The sequence below is a fragment of the Falco cherrug genome, chromosome 1 (assembly GCF_023634085.1).
Source record: "Falco cherrug isolate bFalChe1 chromosome 1, bFalChe1.pri, whole genome shotgun sequence".
In the NCBI taxonomy this organism is placed as follows: Eukaryota; Metazoa; Chordata; class Aves; order Falconiformes; family Falconidae; genus Falco; species Falco cherrug.
The window spans coordinates 82,447,341-82,467,043 of NC_073697.1; the positions used below are offsets into that span (position 1 = coordinate 82,447,341).

The 19,703-nt window shown below is 43.1% G+C and overlaps 1 protein-coding gene across 2 annotated transcripts; it reads right to left on the reverse strand.

The window, feature by feature from the left end:
- Nucleotides 1-1,069: 1,069 nt before the first annotated feature.
- TMEM192 (transmembrane protein 192) lies at nucleotides 1,070-18,761 on the reverse strand. Of its 2 annotated transcripts, none has more exons than XM_055708065.1 (6): nucleotides 18,611-18,761; nucleotides 15,902-16,048; nucleotides 11,564-11,828; nucleotides 9,426-9,560; nucleotides 5,019-5,121; nucleotides 1,070-2,685 (listed from the first exon to the last, which is right to left on the reverse strand). In XM_055708065.1, the coding sequence occupies exons 1-6, from the start codon at nucleotides 18,650-18,652 to the stop codon at nucleotides 2,562-2,564; spliced, it is 816 nt and encodes a 271-aa protein (XP_055564040.1). In that variant the 5' UTR covers nucleotides 18,653-18,761; the 3' UTR covers nucleotides 1,070-2,561. The 2 variants fall into 2 exon arrangements, with proteins under 2 accessions (XP_055564040.1, XP_055564035.1); XM_055708060.1 differs by lacking the exon at nucleotides 18,611-18,761 and adding an exon at nucleotides 18,380-18,527.
- Between the last annotated feature and the right edge of the window lie 942 nt (nucleotides 18,762-19,703).

Sequence of the window (19,703 nt, forward strand, 5' to 3'; positions counted from 1 at the left end):
AGCCAGCGCCCAGCCTTGGCTGGCAGCGGTGCCTCCACACGCACCATGCGGCACAGCCAGCAGAATTAGGCCTCAGCCTCCAGGCTGAGGGCTGTGGCCCATCAGACACAGCATGGCCACCGCTGAGCTTTCTCTCACTTGCACAACAGCAGCCCCTGACCCTGGTCACACTGCTGCCCAGGCAGTGCCCGAGCAGGCCTACAGCACCAGCACACCACACCATGAGCACACCATGCCATGCCACACGTGTCCCAGTGTGCCCCGGCAGGGGACCACCTCGCTGGTGGCAGGGGGTTCCCCACAGTCACCCCCTCTCTGAGCAGGGCAAAGGCTGTTCCAGTGCCAGCAGGCACAAAGGTGCCGGCAAAGGGCTCGGGGCTGGCACTGAGCAGGGCAGTGGGCCTCGCCGTGCTGCTGTGGCTCCTGCTCCACAGTTCATTGCAGCCCTTCCATGGCCGGACATTAGAAATCATTCGGGAGGAGTAGTGAAGAGGGCTAGCTCCTCCTTGGAGCCTGTACATGTGTGAAAAATCATTTTCCTTCCCCCTCTCCCCCCAAGAAAGCTTAAAGATATCAAGGAAACAAAATACAGTGGGTGGCTGTTGCAAGTCGTTGATAATTTGTGTGCTTTGGCAGAGCTATGCCTTGCAAAGGGCAGGGGACGTGCCTGTTCACACATGGCAAGCTGCACTTTGCTTTCTAGCTGCCGTGTTTCATGGAAAGCAATACTGCTGGTTAATGCACGTTCCACCTTCAGCAGTCATGGAGAGGAGGAAGGGTGTATGAGCCTCAAAATAAGTTGTTCTGCTACACTGTGCAGCCTGTTCCAAACAGGAGTGCCAGAGAAAGCCTGAAGTGCTGTGGAAAAAACATTATCCAGGAAGGAGAATAAAACTAAGCTTAAAGCTTCAGAACAAGTGCACAGCTATCCTTGTCACAGTAGGTTTTGGTACTTAAAACTAACCAAAAAAAATCCTGTCCTTCAAGAACTTCAGCTAACTGAAAATCTGCACAGATTGCTTCTTGGAACTATCATTACTAGCTGTACATGTGCTTAGAAATGACAGAATTGACACTTTTCCTTACTTTCATTTATTGTGCATGAACATCATAGTCACATTTTACTGCTTTTCATAGAAATTATATAAATTTATATACACAGTCACATCAAAACTTGATTTCTAAAACCAAAAACTGTTGTATTCCTTACATGTATACTATAAAATCCTGGCTGCATTTTCAAGAATGAGTTAAGAACAGTCTAGTGTTGAATAGCAGCAAAACCTCTAATACTTGTTTTCCTTTAAATGAGAAGACCCCCGTGTTTGTTTCACACTAAACAGTTTAGTTATTTTTAAAGTTGTGCCCTAGGACTAAAGTAGGATGGATTAATTTTCTTATATTCAACTACAAGACCACTCCTCATGACAGCCTTCATCCTGGTTTTGAAAGTGATTACCCTGTACCCACAGAGGTATTGGCTTCTAAAATAATTTTTGGTCTACATTGATAGATGAAGTAGTACCCAGAACAGAAAGGGTTTTTTTTCACCAGCCATCCCAATAAATCCATGAAATGGAACCAAAAATTGTAGTTCCTTTGTCTTCTGCTGCTTTTCACCTCCCTACATACAACACTTCATCTTTCAAATCATGATGCTGACATTGTTTGAAGAGTCAAAGTAAAGAGCAGGGATGCAAGAAACATGCATCTTTAACAGGATCTTGAAACACATTCAAGACAAGTTAGTTATTAGGTCAATGAACAAGCTTACTCTTAAGTACTTTTGTATTGTTAGTTCAGTCAGAGTAGAAGTCTTGTTGATTAGCTGAACCAGACTCCTAGTAATGGGAAAGTCATCAGCCCTGAAGATCCCTCTTAGAGGTTTTAAAGCCAAAATTCTGAACAACTGCTTATACTCCTTATTGTGACATTGTTTTGTACCACACCCTTATATGTGAGATTTGCTGTTCTAGGGCACCTGATGTTGTTTTAATACTAAATCAGATGCCAGGTTTTCCCACTAGCACAGGGAAAGTTTCATTCCTTTTCTTGACAAAGGAGAAAAGGAGACAGATTTAGAAAGCACATAGCTACTTTGTATAGGACTACTGAAGTACACCACCTCTAACAATAGAAGTGGTGGGACTCAGTGACAGAACACATCTAGTCTCAGCTTCAGCACTGGAAACTGAAAAGACCTTCTCTGCAAAGTCAGATTTTTCTAGAGAACAAATCTGTACTTGAGAAACAAATTACTTCAGTAGTTTGAAGCTTAAAGGTTGCTATTATTTTGTACTGCTGTAACAACTGAACAGAAGTTAAACCATTACCTCAGGTCCAACTTTAACCTATTAGGAATTAAAAATCCTTGAAAGTCCAAAACTTTTTCCAGAACTGATGATCTGAAGAAAGCCAGGATCCAGTTGTAATAGGTTTATAGTGCATGCAGAGCTCATCCTTCCAGTTTAACTTCTGTTTCAAAATGTGAAAGATCGATGACTCTGGGTATTGTGTTACCTCGTGTTCCCTCCAGAGTTCCAGCAGTATTCCAAATGCTGTTAAGTTTTGATTTGCTGAGATGTTAGTGCCAATAGCCGCTTGCTGAGCAGTGCATTGTGTCGCTGAAGATACTCTATTACATCTCCTTGCTTCTCAACTATCTCTTCCAAACTTGAATTTTCCCTTAAAAGTGAAATATGGGTTTCAATAAGTAACAGCAGCTTTCTAACAAAAGAAAAGCCAGAGCTAATTAACAAACACGTAAACAAGTTGCTTCCTTCAGTTTTGCTCTCCAACTTTTGAGGGAGGAGGCAATCTACACCGCCTTTATATTTAACCTCCATTTTGCATGAAAGGGCAGGAAAAGAAGTTTGGCTAAACTTCATACGATGTATACATAATGGAGTTACATATTTCCTGCTAGATAGTTACAGAAAAGTTGTGGTAGTATGAGAGTTCTTACTGTTTAAGAAAAGTTAGTGAGCTAGAGAACATGCTAGAATTAACTATGAAATCTGTGGCACCTTTCCCACAGTGGAATTAGGAAGCTTATTTTAAGCAGACATAGTACCTTTATTTAGCTATTGAGATCATAAGCTGTTTAAGACAGCCATTTCTCGATTAACCTGCAGTAGCATACATGATACGCTACTATAGACCGTGATATTATCTGCCACAATACTGTAACAGTATCAGCACCAAACAGTTGTGTTATTTCAGATCTAGAACCTCACGTACAGCTAAAATGTCTCCAGCTTTCAGACATCCTGCATTTTAACTAGGATAGTAACATTGCAACATTAAGTAAAGCCAAGTTAATTGAGAACGATCTGTAGAAGTATACAATTTTGGCAAATCTGTAATTAGGAACTTTTAAGACTACAACAAGAACAAGTACCAATGCCTGAAGATATGCCAGTCTTCCCTTAGACATTATTACTTCCTAGCTGACTGGGAATTTGCCCTCTTAGTACACATGTGAGCATCTTGGAGCTTATAAAGTTATTCCTCAGCCTTGCAGCGTTTTGTGGAGGAATGCTCTTTTCATAGTTCTTATAAAGTGCTGAGGATAGCTAGACTGGAAAAAAGCTTAGGTCCAGTTAAAAGCTTACTGTAGTTAAACTGGAAAAAAAAAGAAAAGTTTTGTAGATAGAAAGCTTGCAACCTTAACCAATAGTCTGGACTACCAACTGAAAGCAACTGAAGAGGATCAGTAGCTTAGGTTGTAGAGATCGTAATATTAAAAAAACATTCTTATAACCAGGGTCAACTGAAGGGCTGACAGGATTCACTTTTCAATAGACCTTAACTCTCAAGGGAAAGAGAGCTGGAGTTGTATAGAGCTGAATTGGAGCTGTATAGAGCTGCAATCAGTTCTCACAGGAAGTTTGCACTCTTTAATCAAAAATAACCAGTCTTTTCCTCAGCTGGTCATTGTTGCAGACTCATTCCCTGGGCATTTGAGAATTTCTCAGGGGAGAAGCTGAATAAGGAAGGAATAACCTCCACCATGCATTTACCATGGTGTTTATATCAAGATGGAAGTCAGACATTGTATCAGAATTCAGGACAACTCTAAATCCTTCCTGTATCCTGGACATCTACTTCCAAATTCCATAAAAGCATGTGCATGCTGCATTTGTGCCACCAGGGGAAGTGCCAAAGTATTAGTCATCTCTGCACTTCACTCTTTACTAAGGCACACGTACAGAAGCAAGTCATACTGTATTAGAAACTTTCTAAATAAATTCTTATATGGAAATCATGTTAATTTTGACAGTTGTTAAATCATACCAGACTCACTTCATCAACTGGAAGATATTCAAGCAGTCAGGAAGTACACAAAGGACAAATAAGCAGTAAGTCTCAGCACTTGTGAAGTTTAACATTGGATAGCTTCTGTCTTACTGAGAACTTCCTTACCTCAAGTACCTCACCCACCTCCTTCCCAAACTGGAAATGTATTTCAAATCCCTTACTAGACTCTCATGTTCAACTGCTGGAAAAAGCTAAAAAGTCTTCTTTGTCAACTGCCCACAATCAACAGGGCAGTTCACAATATATATACAAAAAACAATATACTTCCTTCCCTGAAAGAACTGTTTGAAGAAGCTAGGCTTCTGTAGGTATGCTGTAAGTAACAGTGTAAGACACCAGTACTTTTTCTGCCAACTCCCGTATAGCATCAATTAACTCAGACTAAGCACAATTATTTGTATGACAGATTCATGCAACCAGCCATGAATGGTCATTTCTGTCCTCATGTTTGAGGACTTCTGTATCATAATAGGTTGCCATTACCATGCAGAAAGTACAAGAATATGCGGTTTCTCATCTGTGCACATAAAATGGCAGCCTTAAGTATAGTTTCCTTCAGAACTATTATTCCCACCTCCACTTTGGTTGACAGATTTAAGATTATATGCAACTCTACAGAAGGTAACACAATTACATTAGTTAGCATTACTTATAGACCATGGCTGAACACAGCACAAGATACAAAAAAAAAATCTTACCTGAACCCAACTTCTGAGGTAATGTGACTAGGGTAGGCATACGTCTTCTCTTCCTCAATTATGTCAGGCCTCGGCCTCGCACGATTGAAGTTGCTTATTTTCACTGCAACAAAGTTTTATAAATTAGTTGGAAAGCAACCAAAAAAAGAGCTTAATCACCAGGCTCCAAGTTAAAAACAAAGAATCTGTAATAGATTATTGTAACATTGCCCTAGGATAGGAGATGGAAAGACAGTAAGGGAATCTGAAGAGTGGGGATGAAGGAAGGAAAAAGCAAAAATCTATCTCTGCTTGTGTCTGGAATAGCTTTGATTATAAGTTAGTGGTGGTTTGGCGGGGGGTGGGAGGGGTGGGGTGTGTGTGTTCTGTTTGATTGTTTGGGGACTCCCCACTCCTCAGCCCTGATGCTTAAAAGACCACAGTGAAGTGAAGACCTGAACATACTGCTTAACATCTGAAAAGTTAAATCTGTGACCCTGATTAAGAAGCTGATACCTTAGTTGCCTTTGAGAAGGTACTGACATTCAAGTCCCCAAATTCAGGCCATAAATTAAGCAACATGCCATAAAAAGTTGTAAAAAGTTTTGATACTGGTTTCTAGGTCAGAACTATCTTAAGCTCTTTGAGAAATGCAATTTTAACTAGACTACCTGCAATGAGGCAGCAGCTTGTCTGCCGCCTCTAAAACTAGGGCAGACTTGCTACAGAAAGCCATTAAGCATTCAAACCAGAGTGGCTCTGATCAGCTTCACATTGTAAACCTTGCAATATTGGCTATCAACACCAGAAGTCATTACTGAACACCTGTGAATAGAGTTTAAGACTAAATTTAACAGATGTGAAATAAGGATGAGAAAAACTGTAGGCACCCCCTGTGTTATTTCTGGAAGGAAGCTGAAAATATTTGAAACCATTCAACATCAGATCCCGATTCAGGGAGTGTACTGAGAGATCTGGAGTATGCATTCAGGACTCTGCAGTTAGGGGTGCTGGTGAAGCAATACATCTAACGCCACTGAAAGCATTAAAGTACAGCTCTGTGAGAAATCTACACTACCCAACAAAAGACTGTCCTTACAAGTCAGCAATATGATGGGGTTTATTACAGGCCACCCTGCTAAAACAATGCTAAGACCCTCCAGATGTTAACTACAAGTTAGGCTCAAAGGTTAGTTATTTCTATGATGGTATTCCTCTACAAATAAAGACATGAAGGAGCGAATGTAGAATTCCCAACATGAATTGTTTGTGGGAATCTTAGTTTTTTATTCAAGTGATATTAAAAGTACTTAAGAAAGTCATTAAGTACATATATTCAGTAAACTTTTTAAAACTTGACATGCTATCAATAACTTTGAATAGTAAGCTGACATTTAGAGCTGTCTGTATCATACTTCATTCCATGCACATTTACCTCATTCGAACAATTTGTTTTGATCAAGTCTGTTACAGGTCAATCATAGTAACTCCTTGTAGATTTCTGAATCCCTGCCCCTGCATCCTACAGCTATATGTACATAGGCTAGTGAATGGAGAATTTTAAGGCAGGCTGTAGTACTTCACAGGACACTGGGTATCAGAGTAGCTCCGACACACAAGAAGAAATATCTGGAATTACAGTCACGTATTCCATGCCACCACTGCTGTTTGTGAGGCAGTAGTGTTTAAATGACAGTCAGGTACATGAACCTTCTACAGATAAGCATTCAAGAAATAATTAACTATTAGAATAAGGCGTAAGTCCAACATGGAGAAACAATGTATGCCTGGTGCTACCTTCCCTCTAAAAGTTCAAATAATGCACTAACACAAGAAAGGGATTGATTTGTTAGTGTAAAGTGACCGTAATCTCCCCATTCTTACCCAGGTACATTAGCTGATACTATCTTAGCAGTAAGTGGTATCTGCTAAGTACTTGCCCTGGAGAGGGGCACTCTAAACCCAAGCAGAGCACTGCCCTGGTAACGATTCTACTAAAGAAGCTTCATGTCTCCATCCTGTCACATACTCTGTCTAGTTTGAGGGGGGGGGGGGGGGGGGGCGGGGGGAAGGGTCACTATTGATACAGATTTTCAGGCTGTTTTCAAAACTGGCCAAATACATTTGTTTTGCTTCAGCAGAGTTTTAGTTTAATGCCTGAAATATTAGAAGACCTAAAACCCCACAAGCACACACAGGAGACAGATATGCATGCAGTTTTAGCTTACCTTAGCATGTATTGGGATAGAAAACAAGGAAATAACACTACCCACTGGAAGAGGCAACCTAGGGTAAGCGGAGGTCTTCCTCATCTTGACACAAATATTAGGTTACATAAAAATTAACTCTGGTTTTGCACACCAAGCTTTAGCAAATGAATCCTAGACTGCTGTTTCAGGGCTGCTGAGGAAGCAAGGCAGCTGTTGCCAAATGGGACTGCCCTAGTCCTTTCCAGCAATGCAGCACTGCCCCTCCTTCACCTCCACCCCAGTACTCACTGGACCTTTCTTCAAGCCTCCTTCAGCTGGGAAGCAAAACATTGCACCCCACAGCTTGCTGGTATAAGTGGGTTAATGGAGTTGACAGACACAGAAATTGGCACAGTACAAGCTAGGAAACAAGACCCTTTTGGTGACAAACAGAAAGTTTGACAGCTCTTGGGGAAGTCCAGACTCAGACCTTACTACTATGAAGGTCAGACTCCTTGCAGTTGCTTATGCTTTTCTGCCAGGGTAAGAGACACACAAAGTAACTCTTTGAGCTCCAGGATGCCTCAGGGTAAGAATTCCTGACGTTCTATTGAAGGAAGTTTTGGTATTTATCTCTTATTTCCAAGTTTCGCAGGAAAGTAAGCATACACAGGAAAGAAGGGATGATCTCCAGCATTCCTGGAATAGTTCTCTAGGACTTGTGTCCCCTCATCACTGCCTTTATTCCTCCAGAGGACAGTCAGTCTAGTTGAGCCATACTGGTCCATTCAAGGAAAGCCTGACAAGCCTACAGCATCTGGGGCTCTGCACAGTTTAAAGAGGAGGATGTAGTTTAGAGCTGGGAACTTATTTTTTGTTGCATTTTGATTTCAATGTTGTTGCAAGTAAGTCAAAAGAGATTTTATTTCCTAGACAATCAAGCTATTTGGCAGTATTTCTGTGTGTCATTATGTTACTAATAACATGCCAATGTTTTCTTCTCCAAAATATCCTATCTTAATTATGAAATCCCCAGGGAAGGCAGATTACACAAATACTGACCGCTACAGAGATGGCATTTACTTTAAGTTTTAAATTTCATGCAGTCCTGAAGGAGGTATTTCTACTCTCCTTCCTCCTGTTTGATTAGAAGTCAAGAGCAAAACTACGTTTTGCCTATTGTTTTTGTCATGCCCCAAGAAACTGCTGCTTAGCCAAGTTGTCACCTCCTTGTTTGTAGCTGTAAATAATCAGAAAGTTTATACTTCTGCTTCCTAGCTGCTGCTATCTAATTCAAGAGCAGGAACTAGATGTCTGTTTAAACAGACACAGACTTCACAGTAAATATCTCTAGCTTTCTTCAGGCAACAAAAATAATTGCATTTAGTCTCTTATACCTTTTCAGTGGTTTTGTGGGTTTTTTTTTTAACCCAGGTATTTTCATTTGAGTTAATGCAAGCCATAACCCCAAATAGTTTTTAAGATAAGATCAGAGAAAACTATTTGGTTTAAGCATTTATTCATCAACACTTTAGATAAACCTCTTTCCACTAAACTGTTACAGAACTATCAAGTATTGATGAGTTACACCAAACCTAAAAGCAGATAACCTTACAAGCCAACAGTGACAGTACAAAGCAACATCTCACAGTTTTATGCCACAGTAACGTATTTTAGTATTAGCACAGATTCCAAAAGCCATAGTGATTTTTTTAAAAAAACATTCATGAGAGGGAATCTTCCTTTTGAGTAACAATGAGGAACTGAAGCTTTTGGGGTGGGACCAGGGAAAGAGGAAGGGTCTAGAGAGTAAGGCACAAGCACAGTATCAACTACTCAAGTCCCACATGCAAATCCCAGAAGCAGTTCTGATTAAGCCAGCTAGCTCTTACCACCTCACAGCTTGTGATGTGTGCATTTAAGACCACACTGCTAAACAGACAAGCCTGTTCACAGGACACTTTCTGCAACAATTATGCATTTATTGACATTTCACTGGATCAACTGCTTTGAGGCAACACAGAGCTTTCATTCAGCAGCACCTGGAAACCATATCAAACCTGACAACCTTCCCATTTGTTTTGGATTTGCTTTAGTTCTGCAAGCACAGAATCATTCTGTATTTTATAGCTGCAGTTAAATGTCTTGGAGTACCCCAAGTGAGCTACTGTGAGGGCAAACAAAACAGCTGAGTAGCAGCTACGGTCTCTCACTCAAGAAAGCAAAAATTGCCTCTTACCTGTGTAAATCACTAAGCATGTCAGGGAGCTAATCAGCTCCAGGCCCAGGACTCCCAGGATAAGATACAGGTACGCTTTACTGTGATCAGGAAAAGAATGCTGCATTGACAGAATTAAAAGCAGGGCTGCATTACCTAGAAAACAAATGTCATCTTTCACAGGTGTAACAATTTCATTAGCTGTTGAAAATAATTTAGTACTCTGTCATCCCTAGTATCTGCATTAAGCTGCAACAATTCAGTAATGCTTTTCCATTTCATAGAAATCACACCATACTTTCCTCTTTGGTTAATTTCCTTAATTCAGGTGTGCAAGCTTACAACTGCTGGCAGTAAAATCGGATTTCAGCATTTGACTGTAATGGTAGAGAATTATGAGTTTTCTGACTTAAGAGTGGAAAAAGCACACTAGAAATACCTAATATATTCATGTGGGCTTCAACAGCTTCTAACCTTGTTGCTGCTACCCATCCTGAAAACTGCTTGAGGACATACGTTTCTTTCTATTCTTAAGAGGTCACACCAAGTCAAATCAAAATGACATGGTGTTTTCCTTCAAGTGGTGGATTTGAGTGTGTTTAAGTGAGGCTAATAGAGCAAAAATGCAAGCACGTTTCTTTCACAGGGAGATACTGCACAGGCTTCCAGTTGCCTAGTTGTTATTTTAATACTTGCAAGTTACTGAAAGTTCAACTGAAATAAGCACAATGAGCCATGGACAGCAAGTGTTAGTTACAGACCTAACAAATGTTCTTAACACCCTCTTCTGCAATACGGACTGTGAAATGTCCTCTCCTTTTGGCTAGAAATCCTGTAACCAGTATCTGGATAAAGCACTAGGTATTAGTACCATTAATGCAGCTAGGGAACTGTACGGTTCTCTTTCATACTGCATTAGGCAACTGAATGGTCAGGATGGAAGTGGTATCAGCAGTAATTTGCACAGTAGGGAGTTTGCAGTAATGGAGCTAACCACGTTCTGAACTACAGATGATCTACATCAAAAGTCTACAGCATGCAACTAATTGCACCTGAGCATTTGCACATGCCCAGAGTTTGTCTGGTAGTGATGAGGTGGGGTCCATCGACAACTGAGAAGAGGGCTAAGTACTCCAGATTACACTGCAACAGGCATAAACAGTCCTTTTACTCTTACAAAACATCCCCAAGCCTGCTGCAGCCTGACTTTGTCACTGCACTGAAAACACATCTTGACCTTCAGGGCTCTACCTAGTGGCCAGAACCTGAAGTTTTGCACATTCATCAAGCTGACCAGATCCTTCAGTGACAGAGTGGAAAGCAAGCTAAAACGTTATATGAAGCAGGACCATCTAACTGGTAATTCTAGTTTGAAAAAAAAATAAATATACTCCAGTCATTCAGAAGACTTACAAAAGGGAAGTGGGATTATAAGAGGCAAAAATACTATAAAAGCCAGCACTGTTCCCTTTTCCATTGCTATTTGTGTGAAAAATCCCCTCAAGTTAGAAACTACTTCAACAAATCTAAAATCTGTCTCTTAGAAAAGCTACACCAGCTAACTGTGCCAACATTTCTTTCAGCTTCATCAGCCAGTGATGTAACTTTAGGATACAAAGAGCTAACCCACTCCCATACACCACCTTCTGTCTGCAGAAAAAGGCAGTCAAAGTTGAATGTCTCACAGCCCCACTGAATATTGGACAATTGCTTATTTTACTGATTTCAGACAGCTGTTGAGCAACAGGCAGTTTATCTGTTTCTACATGAATTGCTGAGCTTGAAAAGGAGGAGCAGCACACTTCTTGGAAGGACTAGCAGTCTTGCCACATATCCAACTAGACAAGTGAGTATGCAAAGTGGGATCACCAGCAGCCAAACATAGACCTTGCTGGCTGAACACTATATACAAATGACTGCTTTACTCAGCCTCACATTTGTCTGCGTTTTTGCACTGCAAAGAGTTCTTTACAACATGCATTTGTCAGGCCAGAAAAGGTCAGTCAGGGGTCCATCTGACTAAAGTATCATTCATAAATGCTCATAGGTGGGTTTTCAACAGTTCATATAATATAGTTTTATATATAACTGTTTGGTCTTATTGTGTCATAGGGTAAAGCTTTAGAATAAAAAAACGTAAGAAAACAAATTCACTTCACCTGTGGAGTGTATCAGCAGCGGAAGCCTTTTTAGATGTCTTGTTGAACGATATATTGAAAAGTAACCTCTACTTCTTACTTTACTGTGGTGGTGCTGGATGTATCGTTCAAAAAAAACATGCAGAATCCACAGAATTACTTTTGCAGTGATTATGACAGTCTGTACTTTAAGTGGGTGAGTATAGTTTCCAGGGCACTTATCCTGATTTGGATTGGGGTAGGAACAAAACATAGCTGCTAGAAATGCTAGAACAACAAAAGCAACCTGCAAGAGAAAGAAAGAAAAAAAACTCTTAAAGTCAACACTTAACTATAAGAAACAGGCTTATGTCATTTACTCATTATGCATTACTTCCTGAGTTTATTTTACTAGAGTTGAGATAATGCATAAAATGTTAGACACTTACTATAACACTTCATGTCATTCTGGGAACATTCTGGGACTGAAATGCCAAAGTAGTAAGATTGTCTTCCAGTAAGGCAACCAGTCTCCAGAAGAAGAAAGCTGAGAATCACTAATCTTCCCAGAACTTCCTCTAAATCAATTTTGCTTTTTCTCAAGTCAAGTCAAGTTTATTTTACTTCTGGACCCTCTTTACTATGTCTTCTTACTTTAAAGGGAGCTTTATTTATACCCCTTCAAAAAAACCCAACATCTTTTTCGATTCATTCAGTTACACTTGTTACTGCTCTGCAGGACAGCCTCATATCTTACTGGTACAGTCCACATTTCTATAAAATGACATTTCATAAGTGACAATCAACCTTTTACTATATCCATTGAAGATAATCTCCAGATTATGACATCTGAAAAAGAGTAAAACATAGTAATTTAAGAAGTGAATTATTAACACTGGGTAGGCATCTTTGCCAGTTGGTGATCATTCTTTAGTGTATTTACTAATCAGATTTTTTCATTTTGCTCAGAACTTATGTAAGAATGACCAGACTATAGTTAGACTAGTGCCATTATGCCATAACTTTTCCCGTCTTCTTGACTTTTCTCCAAGTTTACAGCATTGGCTGTGAGCATCAGCAACCTTTTGGCCAACCAGAAGAAAATGCCTTGGGTGGATATTACCTGCAGTACATGTACACACACAGGGCCTTCTTAACCTTTAGGAAATGCTTTTGTCATAGACAATACCCTACTGTCTTCATTCAGCAAATATGAAAATACAACACTTTCTCATCCTGGTTCAGTCTACAGAATAGGAACATTTTAAAGCAGAAGTGAAGACAAAAACCAACTCCCACCAACACAAAAGTAAGTTGAGAGCTTCTGTATACAACAACCACCATAAATTTGCCTCAAGTCTGCAGAAGTCTAATACCTCTAATATATTTAGCTTAAAGAAAAGAACTGTCCAATGTTCTGCACCTCACAGCTACTAGAAACAATACATCAGAACCAAAGATGGAGGAAACTGTCTAATTTTTGTTTACTAGCTTTGTTACCATACTTAATTCTATGGATATGTAAGAGCCTACCAACCCCTCCCACACTCCCTTGAACTTGTACTTTTATCATTTCTCAAGCAACTTTCTTCACAGAGATTAACCTTTCAGAACCACTTCATTACTCTTGATACAACCTGCCTTTAGCTTGCTCTGGTTGTGAGTACAGTTAGGTAACTGGGGAGGGAGGAAGAAAGGGGAACAATTTTCATACAATTATCAATACCTAAAAGAGACCTCATAGGTGACAGACAGGGTAGAAGATGGGAGAAGAAAAAAAAAAGCGTGTCCTATATGATCCATAAGACCATTACTTCAAATGCAAATTAAATTCCAAATTATCTTGAGATGGGTTAAGTAGCTAAATTAATAAGTTAAATAAGAAGGCGGTTTATCAACAACACATTTGTTTAATCTATTATTTTACCACCTTCTTTTCTTAAAGCTAAGAAAAATCTAGCTAACCCAGATTTTACTTGGTCCATTTACAGTTTGGTTTGCCATTTTAAGTTAGTAACACATCCAGCTCTGCTCCCTCCAGGTGTTAGGAATATATTTCAGTACAGAAAATGGCTATATTAAAATGGTGCAAGCAGAAATGACCTAGCATTGCAGTCCTACTGATCTACTACAGCAGCACATACAAGAGGAAACAGGTATCTGGCATTAAAAGTGGCATTTATTAAAGATGTTTTGCTTACATTTTAGGGTAGTCCAACAACAGGTGCTTCAGCCCAGTACAGGGCATTTTTACATATCAAAACCACTATTCTTTATAAGAGTAACTTGAGTTCAATGTTATGTACATGCATGCTGAGAGGCAGTTAAGGAAATACGAGTTAATATAAAGGAATTCTTTCTAGCCTGTACACTTTACACTGCTCTGCAGTTCTGCTATGAGCCAGAAGCCTGCACAGAAGCAAGGCTTGGCGAAAGGAAAGCCACTCAAACTCAGCCCCACCACACTCCAGCATATCCTGCCCACACAGTCCAGAACTGTACGTAACTATACAGCTCCACCAAAGCAGCCATTTGCTACCTAACTCCATTTCTTGGCACAGGATGGCGGAGAAGAAATGCTCAAAGTTACATACTTACTACTTTGGAGATGCATTACAACTCAATACTGTGATGACTTAACTTCTACAGGATGCTTGCCCCTTGGGCAGGTTGTGCATCAGAAGCTAACCTGGTGTCTCCATGTTCCACAAGGTTCGTGCATGTTTGCAGGAGCAGAGGGGAAGGAGACCCAGTAAGCTTGTTTCCCCCATTCATCTTTTCAGCGAGATGGACAGCAGCATTTCATTTGTGAACTAGAGTGCTCTATTTCACCAACAGAAAAGGGTACTTTTCAGTTTTGCTCCAGGGACCAACCAGCCACTGCAGCAGGTTCAGCAACAGTAGCAAGACCTTACCTGGAAAAGCATGTGTCAATAGAGGCCTCAGAACTTTCCTCTCTCTCCATCTCCCCACACTTCCTTCCATTTGCAGGAGAGGGGAAGTGGTGGGGACAGAAGAGGCAGAGCAGCTTCCTAGGATCTGGGCGACTAGCATTTGCCTACATCAGGTATGGCAGTAGACAGCAAGGTCTCAAGGCTTGGCAGAAAAAACATTTACTGCTCTACTACCAACAGCTGTGTCTACCTTTGTAACACAGACTTCAAGTGCCATCCTAACGGGATAGCACTGGGGTTCTTCCAGCAGGGGAAGGCAAGAAGGCTGGATGCAGTTTCCATTGGGAATTTTGGTAGTTTATTCAGCAGAACAGCAGGAATCTTTCCTAAGTCTATTTGACAGACATTTCTTGATATTACCAAGAGGCCCACAAAACATTTACTTCTAAATCTAGAAGGCTAGAACACTTTGTTTTAACAGCTTTATGCAGCTGCCCAAGAGACCTTAGAGGTTGGGATGTGCTTTTGAAGTTCTGGCAGAGAGTATGTTTTGCAGAGCACTGGCTACCACATCTTTGCTTGCAATCAAATGAAGCTCTAAAATAGCTAACACCACATACATCCATGTCTTGTGCATGCTCTGGCTTTATATATACTATCTTCAGGTCAGCATTAATGGCATTATAGAATTGTTTAGGTTGTAACAGACCCTTAAGGTCATCAAGTCCCACCATTTACCCAACACTACGATGTCCACTAAACTGTCCCTAAGCACCATGCAAGTACTATTTCAGTTAGATCTTAGGACCAGAGCTCTTCACCCTTCGTGTTTTGTTTCCACATGCTCACAAGCAACAAGCCTCTTCAGCTTATCAAGGATAAACTCACTATTACACAGAATCTCTCTACTTCTGTCTACCAGCCTCAGGAAGGGCTTCATACTGTTCGGTACAAGGTCTGTCCATAGTCTCTGCTTTTCACTCTTAACCCCCAGAAGTCAGAGCAGGAAGTAACATTTTGATTCCTTTAATCTCTTCATCCACTGCCACGCAAAACCACTGAAGCAAGTCCAACTTTACTCGTTTAGTTACAATAAGAAATATCTTAAGTCTTCCCTCTGAAATAAAATTCAGTCTCCAAAAGGCATGACATGAAAATTATCTTAGCCTTCTATAACCAGTATAAGCACTTCTGCAGCAGTAACATTGTTCTAAAAGTACATTTCCACAGCATACAAGGAACTGCTGTTTAAAAGGCTTTCCTTCTTAACATGATGCTTTGTAGCATGTTAGCACTCACAATCAGAATGAGAAAACAGCAAGTATCATGTAGCATACACATGACCAGAATTCATTGGTAAATAGGACTTCACTGGTTTGGAAGAACAGTGTGTGCAAGTCTCGGGAGAATTGTGTCCACATGAACAGCAGGAATTCAGAACAGAGACAGCAAGTTTTCATAAGGAAATCATGCTTCTTAAACTTACATGTATTAGCAACAGAAAATTGGCAAGTAGAACCACTGGGATGGCATGAAATCTTGGCCTCAGCTGGGAATGCAATGTATGGGATGAGATAAGTGGTGCATCCAGTAGAGGATCATCTTCCAAACTCTGCGTTATTTCCAAGGAACCCTGGAACAGAAGAGGAGGGCAAAAATGAGTAACAGGTAAGCTCTAAAAGTAAAGCACAAAGTTATAGCAATTTCCTGTTACCAAATCAAGCTTTGGGGAGATAGAGACCCCTAGGTGAGTATCTTGAGAGCAGCTCTTAGATTTTAGGTAAATGCTTATCGCACCTTTATGTAAGAACTCGGTCCCTGAGGAATCCAACACAAATCTACCTCCCAGTATCACACTGAGTCTTAAGGAACTTTAGTCTTTAAAGCGTATGACAAATATTTGAGCATCAATCCTGACAGATGCCACAGCTATTAATAAGTTTATGTGAAAAGGCAGAAAAAGTGACAAAGCCTCTCTCATACTTCATACAGGTACTTCAAAAATCCTTGTTATTCTTATTTCTGTACAACTACACAGAGGCAAACACAAAGCTGCAGCATACCAATAACAGTTTTCAGTAATTCAGCCACTGACCCGTCAAAACACCAGCAGCAGTAATTCAAACAGAACCCAGGCAAGAAAGAAACAGCATTTCACAGAGGGAAGAGGATGCTGCCAAGTGCCGGGCAAAACATTCCCTGCTTTCATGATAAAGCATGCAGCCCTTACTTGTGACTTGGTGCCAAGTATTGGGGCTTTGACTTCACAGTCAGCTCAGATGTTTTGGCTACTTAAGTTGAAAAGTACCTTTTACTTACAAAACAAAAAAAAGTAGTAAAACTAAGTATGGGTGGAAAGAAAAACTTTTCCTTCTGGACAAAGAACCTGCCCCAGTGCTACACATCTCTGTACCTTCCAGGCCAGGACACAGTCATTCCACACATCTTAAGCTGAACATACACAACCACTAAAAATGCTCAAACTGCTCAAGTTTTCCTCTTAGCATTGTTATGTTATGACTTCCTTGTGCAAGAGATAAAGAAACCCAAGATTACCAGTCAAGCTGGCTGCTCTTCTCCTGAGCGATACCAACCACAGCTCAGGACATCAGGACAAGAGCAGAACCCCCCCTGCCCCCCAACTGTTCATTCAGAGACATGCCAAAGTTCACTGTGCTATTTACTGCTCTTAAACAGAGGGCTTCTGCTGGTGATGACAGAAAGCAGCATAAGCCTCAAGACAAATGAGGCATGTAATTTTTCTAGACATCAGCACAAGAAGAGAGAGATAAGTTTTGGAATTAGACCTATGTTTGTATTTCATATTAACCATGACAATGCAGACTGTAGGTTAAATAACACTGGGGAGTCAAACAGCCAGCTACAGTGAAGGAACTAGTCATCAAGGGTTATTTCAGTCAGCAACCAGATTTATTTTAGTACTGTTAATACCACACTTGGCCTACCACAAGAGCATGAACAGGGCTCCCTCACCTATTGGATTTTACCCTCTAATTAGCCTAGTCTTTACCTGTAAGCAACCCTTGCTGAAATACCTACCTGAAAAGATGACCTTTTACTACAGACCTAAACATTTATGATTGTCACCAATGTGAAATCCAGAAGCAAGAGTACAGACATGCCCTCTGTCCCGCATCATCCATTTTCAGGGGCCAGGTATAATTTTAAAGCTCCGAAAGCAAGCGTACAGGACTGGCACTCCAGCAGCCAAGACACCTTACCTCATTCTTCCCTATCGCAGAATTAATAGTTAACAGCTCACACCTCCCACAAGGGCAGGGATCCTCCTCAGGGCTGTATCCCTTGTCTCGTGAGAACAGATGAGCTCTGCTGCTGCAACACCAGGACAGATCAGCACTCCTTCGCAGACAGAGCTTTACTAGGATGTGTTTCACCATTTCACCTACTGCAAGACCAGCTACAAACCATCTGCACACCCTGAAATACAGTCACCATTAGGAAGCACTGGGCAGCATAACCACCCCACACAGCTGTTATTACAGGCAACGTGGGGAGGAGAGGAATTAAAGCAAGAGAGATGATGATGCCATCCGGTCAATGTGACATTACAAAAATCTAGTAAGTGTCCTCATTAGATGAAACACAGGTTTCATTCAATTAAGATGAAACAAAGACACAGCTGTCAAAACCCTGAACAGAACACCTCAAGCAGATGGGCCATCTGTCAGGCGCCGATGCTACCACAAGCACAAGTCACGGCTTCAGCCTCGGGGCTCCCCGATGCGCTCCCAGCATGTGACCGGCCCCGGCCCCGCCAGCCCCGGGGCAGCGCCCCAGCCCCGGGAACGCGCCGTGGCCGCGGCAGCGTGTCAACCCGCAGGATCCGCCCGCGGAAAGCGGCGCACAAGAACCAAACCAGCCACACGAGCCACCTCGCCTACACTGACCACCGCGGTGAGGCGTAGCCCCCCGTCCGCGTTACCCGGGGGAGCTCAGGCACCACCGGGGGCCGGCCCGGTGGCCTCCCCGCTTCGGAAACGGCCATTTAGGAGGCGGCCCGGCCGGCCGCTCCCCCCGAGAGAGCCAGAGGCGGCGGGGAAAAGCGGAAGGCGGAGAGGAAACGGAAGGCGCGGCGAGGCGCTCCGCCAGCGGCGCCCACCGCGAACGGCAGCCCGGCCGCTCGCCCCGGCCCGCAGCACAGGCCCGCACTCACGTTGTCCAAGTCCTGCCGCCGCCTCCCCGCCACCAGCGCCATCTCGCCTTCCCGCCCCCGCTGCCCCGGCTGTATTTAATCGGCGCCCCCGCCGCGGCCCGGCCGCCGCAGGCCCCGCCCCGCCATCAGCGCGCCCGGCCGCCATTGGGCCCGAGCCGCGACGCAGCGCAGGCCCTGGGGCGGGGCCCGGCCGGGCGGTGGGCGGGGCCGCCCTGGAGGTGCCGCAGGCCTGGGGGGGCCGCGCCCGCCGGCGGGGCTGGGACACGGCCCCCTGCTCGCCCCGCCCCGCCGCGTGTCCCGCCCAGAGAGCGAGGGCCTCCCGCCTCGGGGAGCGGGGCGCCGCGCCGGGGCCCCTCAGCCGGGAGCCGGGGCCCAGATTAGCGACAGGGGAAGAGGAAGCAGCCTGAAGTTGTGCCAGGGGAGGCTTACATTGGATATTAGGAAGAATTTCTTCACCGAAAGGGTGGTCAGGCCTTGGCACAGGCTGCCCAGGGAGGTGGTGGAGTCACCATCCCTGGAGGTGTTTAGAAAACGGGTAGATGCCGTGCTGAGGGACATGGTTTAGCAGTGGGCTTGGGCGGTCCTGGGTCAGTGGTTGGACTTGATGATCTCAATGATCTTTTCTAGCCTAAATGATTCTTTGATCCCGTAATTCGTGCCCTCCTCCTGCCCAGGTGCTGCATCTCCCATGGCCATGCTGGGCCAGGCTGGCTCGGCAGCTGGGGGCTCAGATTAGGCAGGTGTTATGGCAGACGGGCGGGTGGTTAAGGCGAGCGGTTATGGCGGGCGGGCGGTTATGGCGGGCGGGCAGTTATGGTGGGCGGGTGGTTATGGCGGGCGGGCAGTTATGGTGGGCGGGTGGTTATGGCAGGTGGGTGGTTATGGCTGGGCGGGTGGTTATGGCAGGTGGGTGGTTATGGCTGGGCGGTTATAGCGGGCGGTTATGGCAGGCAGGCAGTTATGGCTGGGCGGCTATGGCGGGCAGGCAGTTGTGGCAGGTGGTTATGGCGGGCGGTTATGGCAGGCGGCTGGTTATGGTGGGCAGGCGGGCGTTGCTGCGGCAGCTCAGGCAGCATTGCAGGAGGGAGAGGTA